We start from the raw sequence: 17,481 nt of genomic DNA on the forward strand, positions 1-17,481 counted from the left end.
TTGTTTGATTAGTTCAGTCTACTTCCGGTATATGGGTATTGTTGTTGTTGAGAAAACATGGCGACCTCCACGCAGGTTTCAGTTTGGGATGGTCCAAAAGTGTATAAACACCATGAACAGAAATCTGTTTGTCACACACGACCAAAGTACAGAGATGGAAGGAGACCGAAGGCTGTGAAGGTGAGTATATAACCTCACTAGAGTGGCTATACAGCTTGTTTGGAAGTAAAGCACGCAGAGATACAGCTAGCTAGCTGCCTTGCTAATGTTGACAAACGTCCGAACGTCTGTTAAAAGTTTTCATTTTTGTGGCCATATCTCTCTATTTAGGTATACACTATCAATCTTGAATCCCGTTACTTACTGGTGCAAGGGGTGCCAGCGATTGGTGTGATGACCGAGTTGGTGCAGCTGCTCGCGCTATATGGAGCTATTGAAGAGTACCGTGTGCTTGACGAGTATCCTGCCGAAGAGTTCACTGAAGTGTTCCTTTTCAGATTTCAAAAGCTCACAAGTGCGAGGTGAGGGGGACTTTTAAAATCGTATGTGCAGCTCCAAGCCACACAGTACTGTTTTGTTATCACGTCAATTGTTTCTCTCTCAGGGCAGCAAAGCGAAACACTGATGAGAAGAGCTTTTATGGTGGGTTACTGCACGTGTGCTACGCCCCTGAGTATGACACAGTGGAGGATACCAGGCAGAAATTACAGGACAGAAGGAGATACGTGAACAGAGTGGCTCAAAGCAAAGGTGACAGACAGTTTGCATTGCATCATTCTAAGTGCTTACACATTAGAAGTGCATACACATTATACCTTAAATGGTACTATGAACTCTCTTGTTCTGCTTTCTTTGCAGAAAAGGAACGTCAGGCAAAAAGTGAAGAGAGCAGGCCACTTGCTACACCAGGGAGGACCGATCCACAGAAGACATATGAAGAGCGGGTACCACAGAATTCTCCAAAGGAGAGGAGTTCAAGCTACAGAGACCATTACCAAGGCTTTCCTTTGCTTCCTTTGCCCCCTCAAGAGAAGCTTTTGTGCCACCCGCCGCATTCTGGTCCGTTGCAGCCGGGGAGGGAGTTACCCACAGAGGACAAAATGGGCTCTTTGCACCACTACGTTGATCCCAGCAAAGACCCTAAAATCCACATGGCTCAACGAGACCAAGAAACAAACAGCAGGCCGGCCAAGAATGCATCTTCAATTATACGATTTTTACCAAGACCGGCTCACTTGGACAGTAGGAAACGCAAAGCAGAGATGGCCATCAGTCAGTCGTTAATGGGTATCAGTGATGAAGGTGGACGTATTATCGGCCCCCAGTTACCGGAAATGCCAAAGACAGACTTACAAGATGTTTCTTTAAACATTACAGCCAATATGATAAGGAGCACAATGTCAAAGGTAAGAGTACTACATTGCTATATTAGAGACGTGCAATATTAATGTTGATAATATATATGATTGAAAGTAGGTTTATAATTAGTTAAAGTGAAATTGCAAAATGTGCTGGTTTACTATAGGTTTCACCAACTTCATGTAAGTCAATAATCTAATACTCTTCATTATACCACGCATAGTCACGGCATACAAAAAAATTATCCTATTTTGTAGCCCAATTATTTGGTAGTATAGTAATGTATGTATCAGAAGATTCCCAGAAGATTCCCATTCGCAGAGCAATGATAATAATCACTCTGTTCTGTCTCATGCAAGTTAGTGCAACCAAAAACAAATTGGTAGAGGCATTGCCACCTTAGTGATAGCAAATGCATTTCATTCTGTTTCAGATTGCCTCAGTTCCAGAACCAAAGCCACCAGAGAAAAAGGCAGTTACTGCTAAGCCAAGGCGAAGAATTTAACCACACCACACCATTCCTTTCTATTTCTGCTGGAATCCAGCAAGGTTTAATGATGTTGTAATAAAATAAACTTATTGAAAAATAAATCACTTTATTTGTGTGCCTGTATAATTGCCATGACATTCAGTAGACCAATTTCAGATACTAAGTATGTCGTCAGTGTTCAAGAGGTTCCTGGAATGCATGCTGCTCAAATGCCTGTATACTCTGCATAAAAAAGGGGAAAAGGCATGTATTTGTTTATTTATCCATGTAAAGGCATTAAAGCTTTATAGTAAATGCATTCATTAGTTTGTGAATAAGATTACCTTTGCATCTGGGAGACATGTTCCAAAAGCTTCTAGGAGTAAGTTCTCCTCTCTCACTGCCTTTTCAAAGTCTGCATATGACAGTCTGCCATCATGGTCATGGTCCTATAGGTGGAGGTTTAATTTAGTGAATTTTTTTTTTTAAATCAAATTAGCTTTAGACTTTACACTTTCCCCAAAATTCAAATTAGAGGTCAAAGACTTAAATGTTTGTGACGCTTTCGCTAATTCTGTTATTTACAGAAAATTTAGTTTAGTATGCATTTGACTTGCCATTTTCTTGAGAGTGATCTCCACTAGGTCCTTGATTCCTTCATCAGGGTCCTCCTCTGTTGGTTGTCTAATTAAGCTGTTTTTAAGCATGTGAAACATCTCCTCTCGTGAAATGTATCCATCCCCATTGAGATCATAGACGTCAAAGCAATCTAAGAATTTGACAGAAAAGAAATGCAGTGAAATGGTGATCACTTGTGCTGAAACTTGTCAATGCTAGTGGTGGTTACTTGGTCACTGAAACATGGCAAAGCCATTTTATCTTACATTTTATTTTTTCATCCAGGGTGCCACGTAGGAAGACAGACAATCCCTCAATCCATTCCTTGACACTGACATAACTGTCATTGTCCTTGTCAAATGCTCGAAAGACTATACAAAAAAGAGTAGGCTTCACAACACAGTACAATTCATAGTCTACGCTACACAATTATTGAAAACCAAGCATAAATCCTTGAAAATCCATGAATATGATCAAAGACTGGATAGAGAGTCAGAAAGAGCACATCTGATTTGCTGATATTTAGCACATAATGGCAGTCTATTTCAAAATGAGCAATAGGTTTATCTGACCTTGACTAATATGTAGCCTACCTCTGTCCATGATCATGTCATCAGTCATGCCAAATGTTTTGTGGAGTACATTCCTGAATTTGCCTCGATCCAGCCCATTTCCTACCCGCCTTTCAGTTTGGTCTCCAATCAGACCATTGAACAGTCGGATCAGACATTCTGCTTCTGTCTTGTTAACTGCAGAAAAAATAAGACAAGAAGAAAAAAAGTTGTTACAAGACTGAGGTAAGCCATGGTCATAGCTCACACTTCTTTCAAACATCCGTATTGTAGCCTACCACAACTCACAAATTATTTGTGAATATGATTAGACTAAGTCTTCACTAAAAAACTTCACACAATTGAAAAGGTGTTAAGATTTCTATCATCATCCTGCATTCCATCTGCCAACCCAAAAGATGAGTTACTGATGCTAAATGGTGGTTTACAACAAGGGGTGTCTTTTTTTTAGTTATCATTATTTACAGAAACTGAAGGAATTATCCCAGTTTCACTTCATAGTTCACTAACAGACAGTTCATCTAGAGTCTAGACACTTTCACTTGATAAGTCTGTAATTTTAGAATCTGATGAATCTGTAAATGCATTTACTAAAGTCCTAATAGAAATCTTAACAAAAGGGGCATCGGTAATAGGACCAACACTTTCAGCTGATTAAAAATGTGGCCTAGGCGATTTGAAGTTAGGCACCTACAGCTAGTTGACTGCGACCAAAATGCTGCTAGGTTAACATTATGCTAGCTTCTATCCAATGCTCATCTATCGATAACGTTACAAGGAAACACTGTTTACATCTGACCTAATAACTTACTTAAAAACTTACTTACAGCGTTTCACTTGCTTGGAAAGCGTGTCAGCTAGAATCTGAATTAACTTCCTGTTCATGGCAGACATTTCTGACATTGTAGCGAGCAGTTTTTGTTCAACTTTTAGAAAAGGAATTCTACAATGTGATGTGTGGGGTCTACCGTGTACACGTTGCCATAGCAACAGATCCCATCTTGTCTAGGGAAAATAGTCGAGCCCAGAAACAACACACGGTGTTCCTTAAACTCTGCCCCCTCGGGATCTGGTTGCGAGACACGTCTCATTTGAGAATTGGTTAGGGCTAGGCAGGCTACGTTACATGCACAAATACTTGAAGATATCACACCACATGAATTTTGTGGATCTTTCATCAAAGGATTCCAAACCACCTGTTAGATTAAACCGTGTGGCACAGTGGCTGGAATCAGCTGTAAAACCAGCCATTCCAACCGAATACTAGGCCTACGGTGTTTCTTTATGGCAACGCTCGCAACTGGTTGCACACCGGCGTCCAAATCCTGGACCAGCATTGTTAACTCTTACATTCTAATTACATGTACAATCAAGGTATCAGATGAAAGCCTATCTTCCACTCTTTTGAAAGGTATGCTCAGTTTGTTTCTAGCATAAACTACCAGGGAGACCTGGCCCAGGATGCATGATATGATTCAATCTTTTAAGCATGATTTGGTGATTCCGGGGAGTTAAAGCAGAATTGAGGTAGTTTCCAGCAGCTTGTTGCCCGGGTTGGCCACCCAAATTGTGATCCTCAGACATCATAGATTTCATTTTTATATGACAACCAATAGCAGCCCATGTCTGATTTCCTAAAAAAAATGTTTTGCCCCCTGGGAAGATCACAGAATTGATATTGGGGCAATTCCGTGGAAAATGTACTTACTGAGCCGGTATTCCTACAGCTGATTTGATGTTCCCCACTTTCCCAATAGTCTGATATGTGATTCTGTGTTTCTGATTTAGGAGGCAGTGGTCAAAGGAAATTGATGGTGGTTCCACTAGATGCGGAAAGCTACACTGGACGGCAGCTTAAATCTGCCTCCAACAATGGCAAGAATCCTTTTCTTGGCTCCTTTACAGGAAGAGTTGGACACTGAGCCACTGCCGTATCATTCCGCAGAGTTTGCCCGCATGCCACAGGTGGCCTGCCTTGTCTGCGATGAAACCATATCCCTGCAAATGTTAACTTTGCACGCAGAGAACTGTAGATCAACAGCAGTGTAAGTGCCATACTTTGATTAGACTTAAATGTTATAAAGTGATTAGTCTAATGGATCAGACTCTTTCTCTTTGTACAAAACATCTGAACACTCTCAATAGGCATACGAGACATGTCTTATTTGAGAATTGGTAAGGGCTAGGCAGGCTATACGTTACATGCTCAAATACTTGAAAATATCACACCACATGAATCATGATCTTTCATCAAAGTATTCCAAACCACCGGTTAGATTAAACCGTGTGGCACAGTGGCTGTCAAACCAGCCATTCCAGCTGAGGCTACTAGGCTATGGAGTTTCTTTATGGCAACGCCCGCAACTGGGTGCGCACCGGCGTCCAAATCCTGGACCAGCATTACCATCAAACTATGGAGGAGCTGACCACAGAAATTCTAAAACTCCCCCTAGATAGGTGGGAAGAGGCCGGCAGGAACAGTAGCTATGAGATGGACCCGTAAAGGTCTAAAAAGCATTCAAGATACCATTGCACCATTGAACAGGCAACAACAACAATCAGGTTACTCATACACGAACAGCTGTGAGGACCCAAAGTCAATCAGGTACAATCGGATAATATAATCCCAGACCAGCTGGAGACGATCAATACCAATCCACACCCAAAGAACAAAATCCCAGGTGATATCACACTGCCCAGAAATACCAATAACCAGACCTAACAGGATAAAAAGAGATCCAGAAATGGAACCTCACAGACTCAACTTCGATCGAGAGCTTTCTCCAGATCACAATCAACTCAACAGTTTGAAAAAAACCAAAACATCGAGCTCACCCCCACAAAAACGGGTATGTTATACCCCTCAACCTCAAACAAATGATTCGAACTGCAATCAGACACAATAGCTGCGTTTCCATTGACCATTAAATTGCGCAAATTAAGAGTTGCGAAAAGAAATGTGCTTAATGGAAACACACAAATTTCGAAAAAACTCACATTTTTCGATAAAAAGTTTTTGCGCTCGGGTGAGGTGGTATTTCGAGCGTATCGAAATTTGTATATTTCGCAAAACTGCAATGGAAACACTTTTTTCGCATCTGACGAGTCACGTGATCCAACAACCGGATGTTAGGAGGAACGAAACCGACGAAGAAGACTGTCGACAGGAAGTGGCACCGGGAGGATGGCGCGGTATGTGTGGGTACACGAAGAGACCGAACATGTTTTAGAACTGATACGTGATAGGGGAATTACCCATATCTTGGATTCAAAACAGCAAAGAAATGCCAGCATTTATCAAGACCTTGAAGCTGCAATGAATGAAGCGGGGTTCCGCAAGCCCTGGCCAATTCTACGCTCCAAATGGAAAACTCTAAAACAAAAATACATGGCGGAGAAAAGGAAGTTTGCCAAAAGCGGCGCTGGTGGGAAGGACAGAATAAATAAATCTGAATTACACTGATATCCGTCATGTCTCCTTTGACTTACAGCACGCGAGAATACACGAGATTTTAATTTAGTTTATTATTTAATGGAAACACCGCAATTGCGAAAATTATGATTTTCGATATTCAGACAATATCGACAAAGTTTTTGCGCATATTGGTAATGGAAACGCAGCTACTGATTCATCCCAAGGGCAAGCAGTCACTACCAGTTTCCCACAGACATTGGACACCGAGGATGACAAAAGCTCATTCACCCGCCACAAACACTGTAACGATAAGTACAAAAATTGGACCCTCAATGTCTCTAGACCAATCATAATCATGGGGGCATCCAACAATAGCAGACTCCCAAAAGTCAATGACCAGAGAGTTCAGGTTGATGGGGTTACCATGGGGCAAAACATGCCCACGCTTATCATATCCTAAAACACAAGACCCCCATCTCCCCATGGGTGCAACAGATACTATAATTTGGACTCAACAACAAGGAACAGGTGTATGGTATGTGTGTCATGTTAAATGTTTATATGTTATATGTGCTTTGCTATATGTATGAGGCTGTGACGTTAACATCAAATGCTGCTGTTTTTTTGTGGAATGTAAATGACGTGTGAAAATACTATCTATCTAAATACTATCTATCTCAGCAGCAAAGGAGGTGTTTCCTAATGCCACAGGAGACTAAAACTAGCAGCAAGACGAAGAGGAGAATACAGATACATATTTGAATGCGTAATGGACAGTGTGCGGGATTCTTGTTTATAAGGGTACGAATATTGGCACGTCATTTAAGTACCTTTTAAATATTTAAAAATAGTGGCTGACAAAAGCTTTATCCAACATGCCAGTGTCTTTTAGAACTTGAACACGTTTCATGCTTCTGTCTATAGAAATCCACTTCTTGAGTTACACGAGTTTTACCTTGAATTAATTAGATCGTCAGCCTCTTGCACATTACATATTTGCTCAAAAGTTACTAAGAATAGACAGTATTAATTACCATACTAATGTCTGTTATGTTTTTATCAGCCACCCAGCTAGAGATCAACGATCTGGCAGATGACATAGTGGGTTGCGGATACACTGGTCTCATCAGTGGGCAAAAGAAAGCTGAAATGATGCCGTATGCCAATCACCCCCAACCACTCAAGAGCAGCCTATAGAGCAGGAGTGGGCAAACTGAGGCCCGGGGGACAAATGCCATGCCTGCCATGAAGTAACAAAAAACTCAATTAAATGTGGCCTGTTGGTACCTAATATAATATTATATTAATAACCTTTCACATGGTTTCAGAACTGGTGTGCCATGTTTCTTAATAGCATCATCAAACAGTGTACTGTAGCTTATGAGACAGCCTGCAGGTTTTCAGATCTAAAACGCAGTCGCTCTATCACTAGAAACTGGTGCTCTTCATTTTGCATTGGCCCCTTAGAAGCTTAGAATATTCCCACAAAACATCCTCAATAATTTTATTTATTTACTTTCCATTTGCATGTTCTATGTTTTTTCATGTGATTTTGTTGTCTAATAGTGCTGTGATATTGCATGCAAACCTTAGGCTTCTGCCTATTTTGCAACCACTAAAGGAAGGGCTGGAACCCTATGGGTTAAGCAGCATCATGGCCAGGCCCCCAGAGATATGCAAGCCTTTGTTTGTGCCCGGGGACCTTAAGTACAGTACACCATAGATAGCTGTAAGTAACATGTACAGTTAAACTAGAAAGTATTACCATTGCTCTATAAATACTATAATCTTTCATTTTTATTACAGGCTGATGCCAATTACATAAATTCCATCATACGTGCCGAGTACAGTGAAGAGGGGTCAAATAAAAGGCAAACTGAGACAACCATTATGGAGCATTTTCAAGACTTCCTTCAAGAACTGTTAAGTTTAACAAGTTAAAACAATTTCCCCGGAGAAATGGAATACTGATTTCTTATACTTCACTGATGCATGCTTTTGTATGTTTTAATGAAATGGAACATGAAAGCAATGATGGCGAACTCTGGTCGAACTATAGGGAGACGATTTTTTCTGAGGAGCTGAAGGTTCTGGTGCAGTGTGTGAAAACACACCATACTCTTTTATGTGGTGCGGCCGCATTGAAGGCCGATTCACGCCAAAAAAAGTGCGATCTGGTTGCAAATCGTTGAGGATGTGGCTGCGGTGGGCAGATGCAGGCGCAGCATCCCCGAGCTAAAACACAAATGGAGAGACTTGAGAACCACCGCTCTCCAGACACCGGAGAAGCGTCGTCCAAACAGGTGGTGGGTCGCCATCATCTCCAGTGAGGCTAACGGCGTTGCAGGAGGAAGTGGCGTCCATGCTGTCCACGGTGGACGTGTTTAGAGAGGCACGTGGAGTGGATACTGATGAACGTTAGTCAATACCCAGCCTCTTTAGGCTACTTTGTTTGCTTGCAAGTTCAATAGTATTATGCTGAATAGGCTACATGCCTTTTGTAATTAACACTGGAATCAAGGGTCATTGATTTTCAAATATGTATTGTATATTTTCTCATTTCAAGCAGTGGCACGACCAAGCCATGCGGCGTCCTCTTCACAGCACACCAGAGGTGAGTAGGCACAGTGTTGGTAATTGGAGTGAAAAGCAAATAAAGGGAATTTATTACATAGATCTGGAACCCGTAGACCTGTCTCGGGAGACGGGGATGACTGGGGTGGAGAGTGGAGATGAGGACCCTGTGGAGCCAGAACCAGACCCAGACCCAGACCCAGTGCTAGTGCAGCAACAGGGTGACCCTGGAGCTGAATATCGGCGCTTGATAGACATGGAGGAGGAGAGGATGCGAGAGGAGCGAGAAGAAAGGGAGCGACAGAATCAATTTCGCAACCTCGTCAGTAATGCTCTAACAGGCATAGATGACCGTCTAAGGTCCATTCATGATGCGCTGACCGAGCTGGCGGAGCTTGTGTGCCACACCTCCTCCCTTATCCGACGCGGCTCAGGCCGCCCTCCCAGAACTTTAAATAAAAAAAGATTCACTACATTCTGTTGTCTGTGGTGTACTACAATCTTTATAGACGTTGCACATACCTAAAAATGCTGATCAACGATCCTTTGCCGCACTTGTGTTGCTCTGGCCATGGGCACTTCCTCCGCCTCTGCCAGGTCTTCATTATCTTGCTCATTTTCTGGCACATTTGGGATGAGCAATCTCCTCTCTGTTGCCATATTGTGGAGCATGCAGCACACAGCCACCAGATTCATCCAGACACCTGAAGCGACTTTTTAGGATGCCAAACGTGCGCTCTATGGCGCTTCTGGTAACTGCGTGCGCGTGATTGCATCTTTCCTGGCTCTCGGTGGTGGGGTTGTGGAACGGGGTCATCAACCACGGCAATAGAGGGTATCCCCGGTCATTATCTGACAATGAGGAGTTGCGCAAAATGAAGGCGTCGTGAGCCGAGCCAGGGAATTTGGCACAGACGCTCAATATTCGTGTGTCGTGGTCACACAACACCGGAATGTTTATGCTGTGCCGCCGTTTGCGATCCCTGTACACATTTTCATTGACCGAGGGAGCCCCGATTGATACGTGGGTGCAATCAATTGCCCCCAGAATATTGGGGAAACCGGCCACCCGGTGGAAGCCCAACTTGATTCGCCGCCTTTCAGCGGGTGTCTCTGGCACTTTTACGAATTGCCTGGTGTGGGCCAGCAACGCGTCAACGAACTGGGTCAGACACCTTGACACCGACGCCTGTGAAATGTGCAGTGCATCACCCGCCACCCTCTGAAACGACCCAGATGCCAGGACCGACAGCGCTGTGGTTGCTGCGACCGGAAAGCTGTTCATACAGCAGTTGGCAGAGGTAGATGATGGCCTCACGGTCCAGGCGAAAGTGCTGGATGCACTGCCTATCAGTGAGCCCGAGGATGTCCAACCAAGGCAGGGTATCTGCACATTTTTTATCAACAAATTTAATGACTTTTAAGACCATTTTAAGACCTCTAAGAATAAAAATTAAGACCATTACCACGGCAAAAATATATATAAAAAGTACGCTCTAGGCTGTTCAGTTTACCCAAGCACATTTGTATTTGAGTGACAGACAGTGCAAATAGTGCACGTCAGGCAACTGCCTTCTCAATACTACAACAATACTGCTGTAAATAACGTACAAACAGTGTGTAAACAAATCAAGTTGCAAATTACAAGTTAAACACAGTTAAAAAATGGACAAGGCTCCCGACTAACTTTTTGCGTTGGTTGCACTGGTGCGCCTAACTTTTTTTTCAGGTGCACCAGCACAAAATGTAGGTGCACCCACATTTTTCATTGCATATCTTTCTAACAGCAAAAGGTCACATTTTTATCGCACTCCTTTCATATAATGTGAATGATTTCTTAGAAATATATTTGATAAAAAATCATTCACATTATATATATAATCATTCAAACTAAATAATCCCCCCCTCCCCCATTTTTCTTCCCCTTTACTTTCTATATACTGACATTTCTGATATTCATGACTGCACACTTTATGCAGATTATATAGCCTACTATTTGTATTACAACTCTAGGCCTACCTCTTTAATTCAGCTGTCTGATTGATGCCTCAAAATATTGTAAACAAAGTAGCATAGTTGGCTAGCTTATCATAGTCTACTGGTTGGACTGTTCAGTTTCCCCCACATGTGTTTAAGTTTCAAGGTAGGCTGATACTTTTTCTCCTTGGGACAGGTCCTTTTAGTCTTGGAGTTAGACAACATTGGTGATGAGATGATCACTCAACTTGAATGCAAGAGTTTTAATAAAATGTGCAGCATGCTGCTAACCGGATTTCATAATAATTTAGCTAGTCGTCAATGCTTTATTCACGATTGTGAATGTTTTACTTGGATTAAATGTGCATGTCGAGGGGTGGGTGTCCATTGGGCGCGCACGAGAGAGAGAGAGAAAGAGAGAGGGCCAAGCCGAGGAGGTTTACAGTACTTCTATATTGTTTGGTAAAGTTGCACGCATAGTCTACAATGAAAACAGGCGAAAGAAATGTATGCTCTCACCCAAAAAAGCGTCAGGTGCACCATTGCAATATTTTTCAGTCGCATTCTTAAAAATCTTGGCTCGCGTCTGCCACTCTGAAACACTATCTCCGTCTGTAGGAACGCACACGCTACTTTTTACTGTGTTGTTACTGTATATTGTAACACCCACAATATTTGAGCGTGTCTACATTCGCAAAGCTGACGAAACGGACTCGGCACGACATGAAATTTAAGACCTCCTCATCGGAAATTCTAGAATTCAAGGCATTTTAAGACCTTGAAAATCCAAAAAAATAAATACGACTTTTTAAGACTTTTTAAGGACCCGCGGGGACCCTGCAAGGCCTGTCTATGCGTACTCCTCTTTGGGGTTGGCGACGTCTTACTCTCTCCCACTCACGCAGGAGTAGAGCCAAGCGCAGAACAGGCATTTTGATGTTGAGGTTGTGAATGCATAGCCGGAAGATGGCCCTTTTATACTCATCTTAATTAATTATCCTATTTGTCTGTAATTGAAGTTGTTGGATCACTCACTATTACAGGTGGGCTAATTGGAAAATTCACAATATCGCAAGGTAAACCGCATGTATATATGTTTGAAAATGTAATACGATTCAGAGAAATATTATTAGCTTACAAATAATGACCAAAAATACCACGTTTGTTGTCCTTCATTTGTAACAATGTTAAAAGTAGGCCTACAACGGCAATATATTGTTTCGCCTGGTAGTGGCGCTTGACCTTAATACAGCCCTCCGGAGCGCCTAGCTGGAAAAGTGCTTAAGCCATGGCAGAATGCGCGCAAGAGTTGTATAAGAAACGCCCAGATTTTGGGGTTGCTCCACCCAAAACGTGTAACTCTCTCTACCACGCGTAAATGACCGATTTCAGTGGATGGCAGAATCCGCTTAGAGGGAAATGCGCGTAGTTGTGCGTTTTTTTGGACTTGGGAGCGCGCATGGGAGAATTCCCCCCTTACTACCTTCAATAAACAGCACATTAACAATTAAATGAACAGTTTGCATTTTAAGGTAAGGCACATGAGACAAATACAAATATTATAGTTATTTGCCATTTGTAAATAGCAATAAATAACCATAAAGATATACATATACATACCCCAACTAGCCTACATAATGATCTTTGGTCCTCATTTCTTAATACCAAACTAGATTATTGCCTTATATGTTCTGTAGGCCTGATAAGCCTAACATCCTATTTAAATATTTGAACCTTCAGGTGTAACAAAAGCATGCAAAACATATTCCCACTGATCCAGTGTCAAATATATACCGTAATTTCCCGACTATTAGCCGCGGCTTATACATTGATTTTGCAAAATTTCTTCAGCTATGAGGTTAATACAGGGGGGCAGTTAATATGGTGTTGATATGGTTTTGTTTCTTTTAACTTGCATAAAACATTGTCCTGCGGCTTATACACAATGCGGCTTATATGCGGGAAATTACTGTATACATATTTATGTCCAAGTGTAGATCATATTCCCACAACATGGATGTTTTATTGATGCTTCTCATGATTTAATGATTTATGATTCATGAACTCAAAAAGCTAACACTGAACAGAGAGCAATGAAAAACTGAGCAGTGTACATCCTAAGCGCTGATGGATGAATCCCACTGATGTGAAGTTCTGCACATGAGACCCATAACAGTGTTGCAGCATCACAGTAGCTGTATCTCCTTCATGGTAGATGAAGGGATGTTGGTGCCTCCCCTCGCACAGCTCATGGAGGTCGAGTCACAAGTCCACTTGTACTCGCAGCAGTGCTTACCATCCAGGCAGCATTGGCCCTTTGTGTAACACAGAGAAGACCGTGAGTAAGCAATGCACTCATTGATATGATATGTGGTACTCATGTATACACACCACCATGCAGGCAGGCAGCCATATAGGCACTGTAGATGGATTCAGGTGGATAAATACTTGTCCCATAAATGCATACATAGAAGGATGAATGCACATGTCAAAAATAATGTTTCAGCACAATATTGTATCACTGAAGTCTCTAGTTTCTAGGCTATTCTATGGCAGCATAGTGCTCTTGGTGCTGTACCTGCAGGTGCGGGCAGCAACCCCATTCTCCAGTGGGTGACTGGCAGCAGGAGTTGCCGTCGGGGCAGTAGAGGCGCCCGACACAGCGTATGACCTGAGTGGTTAGGGCCACCCTGCCATCTCCAGGGGCTAGCTCCAGTGTGGCCCAGGGTACAGGAGCAGCAAAGTCTCTCTGCTGGCGGTATGCAAACATAGATCTGTTTGTTAACAGCTATTGGGTTATTTTGTTCTGTTAGTTATTCAGTGGTCATAGTTAGCAGAAGACGATACTGATTAGTAGCCATGAAGACTGAGCACAGCAGAGCAAGTTTTAAGACTTAAAGAGACCCTATGCAACTTTTTCATAGTCATAAAATCGCTTAGAAATCGTTGTTTTGCTTGACTGACCGAACCTGAAACCGGAGATGAAATCGCCAATCCTGCATAGTTTCTCTTTAAGTTTAAGAGTTATCAAACCAGTCCAATAACATGTTCAGATTAAAGGGCATCTTGTGTTCTGAAGTTATTATTTTTTTTATTAAAAATGTCCAACTTTAAAAAAAAGGAAAAAAATACCTGGTAGTCATCGTATTTTAGAGCAGGAAGCTGGGGAGATGCATCTATGTGTAGATAACCTCTCAGGCACCTGTAAGACCTGCTGTCACAGATGTAGCCACTTGGACAACAGTGATAGCCATCCCTACAACAGTGGCCCTAAAAATCAATCAATTCATCAATCAATCAGTAAGCCTATATTTCCAATGATTCTAAAGTTGTTATTTACTTTAAAAAAAAAGAAGACGTGAATTTCATTAACTGAATGTCATAGGCAATAGGTGGCAGGAATAAGTTTGACGAATAGTACATTTAACCTGAAGAGCAATTTAATTCAATAAATCACTTTATTCATCCCCAGGGGGCAATTAAATGGCACTAAGAGCAGCATATTCCACATACAGTACATCATCAATAAATAAGTATATTCAGTGTATGATGTATCAATAGCAAATTAGAATTTTTTTTCACATTTCCACTCACACGTGAATACCTGCAGCAGGTCCAGGTACCAATAGGGCTTAAACAGCATGTTTGACCATCACTGCAGCGATAATCCTCATCACACTGCTCTACACCAACAGCTGGTGGTCTCTCCTGAATGGCTCTTTGGTCAGACTAAGGAAGAGATGGACATATAAAAAATGAGTGGTGTGTGTGTGGGCGCGCAGTTTCATATCGTTAACTAATTTCGCGGAAAAACATACGTCTTGACTGTTAAACCTGGCGAAGATTCAACACATTTGCAGTCATTCCCGTTGTCCACGCTGCTTAAAAAGGTGATTTCTCCTCTTCTGGCATATCGTGACAGGAGAACCATGTCAACTTGGGATGCGATTATCTTAGCGATAGTTTGTTTCGATATACATATCGTTGGAAAGCTTAGTTTATGGCCGTTCATGTGAGCACAATAACTTAAATTTTGTCAATTTTACCGAAACGACTGGTTTTGCTTTGCAGGGTCACAAATGTGTTTTATGTTTTTTTTTTATTCGAATCCTCCATGACCGTTTGAGTTTTGTGTACTGTACCTGGTCATCATCAGATCTGACAGCAGGCATCTGGGGAGTTGCATCTATGCTCAGATCCCCTTTCAGGCACTTGGTGGAGGCTCTGTTACAGTAGAAGCCAAATGGACAGCAGTGAATGCCATCCCTACAGCACCGACCCTAAAAATAAACAATAATGATGATCATAATAGTAGTAATAATAATAACACATTTAATTTAAAAAGTACCTTTCATAAGGTCACGTGACATTCGTCACGCGATATTCAAGTTCATGTGACAAATGAACACACAAATACAATGTGTATTAGTGTATGTCATGTGTCAAAACTGTCTTCTTAAATACAGTATTAGATATCATATATAGCAAATAAGAATAAATGCTTGATATTTTCACTCACATGTTGATGTGGACAGCAGGACCAGTTACCAGAGCGGCCTATACAGCATATTGCATCATCACGGCAGGAATAGGTGTTGTCACACTTCACCACACCAGCATCTGGTGTCGTCTCCTGAACAGCGCTGCTGTCAAACTCAGGAACAGAGAGCTTGAGGCGTGTGGATTCAGGTTCCTGGGCAGGTGTGTGCTTCAGCCATGCCAGTCTGTACCATGGCAGGCCGTCTTTCACACACGACTGAGCTGCACTGCTGCAGTGGTAGCCGGCTGGGCAGCAGTGCAGCTGGTCAGAACAACAGACAGCCTATAGGACATATTGTTGAAAAAAGGGTTGTCAGTCACAATATACACTTTCCCCTTGACACCAAGGCCCATTACACCTGCGATGGCAGTGAGCAGTGTCTCGGGAAATCTACATGGTCATTTCAGTCTTATTTGCACAGTGATTTCCACTTACTAAAGCTATGTGTACTCTACATTTGTTGTAATTTCTAAATTATTTTGTATTCAGGCTATTTTTACACCAAACCTACGGTACATATCAATACATCTACTATAATTCTGATGGACTAGCACAAGTTGCCCATATTTCATTGGCTCCATCACTGTCCTCGTGAACTTACGAAGGGATCGTTGCAACAGCCATACCCTTCCTTGGTCAGGCAGCAGGTGTTCCTGTCTTGACACAGACCCCCATCTGGGCAGACAACTGTTGAGGAGACTAGTCCTACACAGAGGGATGCCAGCACAGCATAGGCCAACATCTACATCAAAACAAAGACCTTACATGACACAAACCATTTTTGTACTGTGCAATTCGGATATCAAGATTTTACTTCAGACTGTTTAGTCTTTAGCACATTGATCAGGCCACATAATTGCTTTTTTTGTACTGGAATATTGTATTCTATACATGAATGACCTCGACAGGTTTAAATATTGGGGAAAGACTAGACTAGATGCCCTAAAAAGACTTAAAGGCTTAAATATCTTTGATATATGGACTGAATTTCACTGACACATCTCTGGCCAGATAATAGATATTAATATAGGTACAGTAATTTCCTGTGTATTAGCCACATTGCGTAGGCCTATAATCTGTAAAACAGTGTTTTATGCAAGTTAAAAGAAACAAAACCATATTAATACCATATTATCTGCCCCAGTGTATTAACCTCATAGCTGAGGACATTTTGCAAAATCAATATATAGTATCAGATGTGGCTAATAGTTGGGAAATTACGGTAGATAATCTGAGTGATAATAATATAACAATGAAAATGGAAAGCCTGGATAATCTGTTGTGGAATACTTGTGTTTATTGACAAATCACAAAATAATTTAAGAAAATAAGCAAGCAAAATATAACATAAAAACATATTTAAAAAAAAAAAAAATAACAAAGTATTTGGCATCAATAACGTCAGCATACTCATCTTACTTTCACAGCAGCCAGACCGTGGTGTTGTATGTTCTCCTCTTCTTGTCACTTGTTACCTGTCCTCCAACCTCATAATATATCCTTTGGAACTTCCCCATTTGTAAAATAGAAACTGCTGTAATAGCTTCACGTCAATGATTAGTTGGCAAAAGTTGTGTTCTTCTACAGGACAACAAATGACCTTAACATTAAGTTGAATAGGAAATATTTGACTGATGAATTATGCTTAAATATATGGAAAAGAAATGTTTTAAAATAGTTGTGCAACCAGAGGAAGAGTAGAGTATGCTGTTTAAACAATCCATAATATATGCTTAGCACACTCATTTTAGTACAGAGTGTTTATTTTACTAAATCAGGTGCTTATTTTACAATAAAAATAATTATATTAAAAAAGGAGGGCATAATATTATAATGAGCACACAAGTTAGCAAATGAGCCCATAATTAAGTAACAAGAGGGCACTGTTTATGGATAGATAGTAGGCTTCATCAGGCTTGTGCACAATTCTGAATTTTAGAATTGGCCTCCATTCAAT

General features: G+C 41.5%; 3 protein-coding genes across 4 annotated transcripts; 1 reads left to right on the forward strand and 2 right to left on the reverse strand.

Annotated features, from left to right (window-relative positions):
- Nucleotides 1-38: 38 nt before the first annotated feature.
- Nucleotides 39-1,983, forward strand: rbm48 (RNA binding motif protein 48). Its single transcript, XM_062530307.1, has 5 exons — nt 39-180; nt 331-521; nt 605-750; nt 859-1,406; nt 1,793-1,983. The coding sequence occupies exons 1-5, from the start codon at nt 58-60 to the stop codon at nt 1,862-1,864; spliced, it is 1,080 nt and encodes a 359-aa protein (XP_062386291.1). The 5' UTR covers nt 39-57; the 3' UTR covers nt 1,865-1,983.
- Nucleotides 1,882-3,981, reverse strand: clxn (calaxin). The gene is made up of 6 exons (XM_062530309.1): nt 3,846-3,981; nt 3,040-3,195; nt 2,713-2,817; nt 2,446-2,597; nt 2,173-2,277; nt 1,882-2,071 (listed from the first exon to the last, which is right to left on the reverse strand). Exons 1-6 carry the CDS (start codon nt 3,919-3,921, stop codon nt 2,021-2,023), a joined length of 645 nt encoding a protein of 214 aa, XP_062386293.1. The 5' UTR covers nt 3,922-3,981; the 3' UTR covers nt 1,882-2,020.
- Nucleotides 3,982-12,958: 8,977 nt separating this feature from the next.
- LOC134072988 (progranulin-like) lies at nt 12,959-17,035 on the reverse strand. Of its 2 annotated transcripts, none has more exons than XM_062529901.1 (8): nt 16,944-17,035; nt 16,126-16,266; nt 15,504-15,806; nt 15,127-15,264; nt 14,579-14,713; nt 14,117-14,254; nt 13,563-13,733; nt 12,959-13,299 (listed from the first exon to the last, which is right to left on the reverse strand). In XM_062529901.1, the coding sequence occupies exons 2-8, from the start codon at nt 16,264-16,266 to the stop codon at nt 13,171-13,173; spliced, it is 1,155 nt and encodes a 384-aa protein (XP_062385885.1). In that variant the 5' UTR covers nt 16,944-17,035; the 3' UTR covers nt 12,959-13,170. The 2 variants fall into 2 exon arrangements, with proteins under 2 accessions (XP_062385885.1, XP_062385884.1); XM_062529900.1 differs by having other exon boundaries at nt 13,563-13,736.
- Nucleotides 17,036-17,481: the final 446 nt, after the last annotated feature.

Source organism: Sardina pilchardus, chromosome 24, assembly GCF_963854185.1.
Source record: "Sardina pilchardus chromosome 24, fSarPil1.1, whole genome shotgun sequence".
NCBI classification, from domain to species: Eukaryota; Metazoa; Chordata; class Actinopteri; order Clupeiformes; family Clupeidae; genus Sardina; species Sardina pilchardus.

Coding starts and splice junctions, on each gene's coding strand:
- rbm48 (XM_062530307.1), top strand. CDS start 58: ATGGCGACCTCCACGCAGGTTTCAGTTTGGGATGGTCCAAAAGTGTAT. Junction 181..330: donor GGAGACCGAAGGCTGTGAAG/GTGAGTATATAA, acceptor CTCTCTATTTAG/GTATACACTATCAATCTTGA. Junction 1,407..1,792: donor TAAGGAGCACAATGTCAAAG/GTAAGAGTACTA, acceptor ATTCTGTTTCAG/ATTGCCTCAGTTCCAGAACC.
- LOC134072988 (XM_062529900.1), bottom strand. CDS start 16,266: ATGTTGGCCTATGCTGTGCTGGCATCCCTCTGTGTAGGACTAGTCTCC. Junction 15,265..15,503: donor CCTGCTGTCCACATCAACAT/GTGAGTGAAAAT, acceptor GTTTATTTTTAG/GGTCGGTGCTGTAGGGATGG. Junction 14,714..15,126: donor TCAGATCTGATGATGACCAG/GTACAGTACACA, acceptor TCTCTTCCTTAG/TCTGACCAAAGAGCCATTCA.
- clxn (XM_062530309.1), bottom strand. CDS start 3,921: ATGTCAGAAATGTCTGCCATGAACAGGAAGTTAATTCAGATTCTAGCT. Junction 3,196..3,845: donor TTCCAAGCAAGTGAAACGCT/GTAAGTAAGTTT, acceptor TTTTTTCTGCAG/TTAACAAGACAGAAGCAGAA. Junction 2,818..3,039: donor TGACATGATCATGGACAGAG/GTAGGCTACATA, acceptor TTTTTTGTATAG/TCTTTCGAGCATTTGACAAG.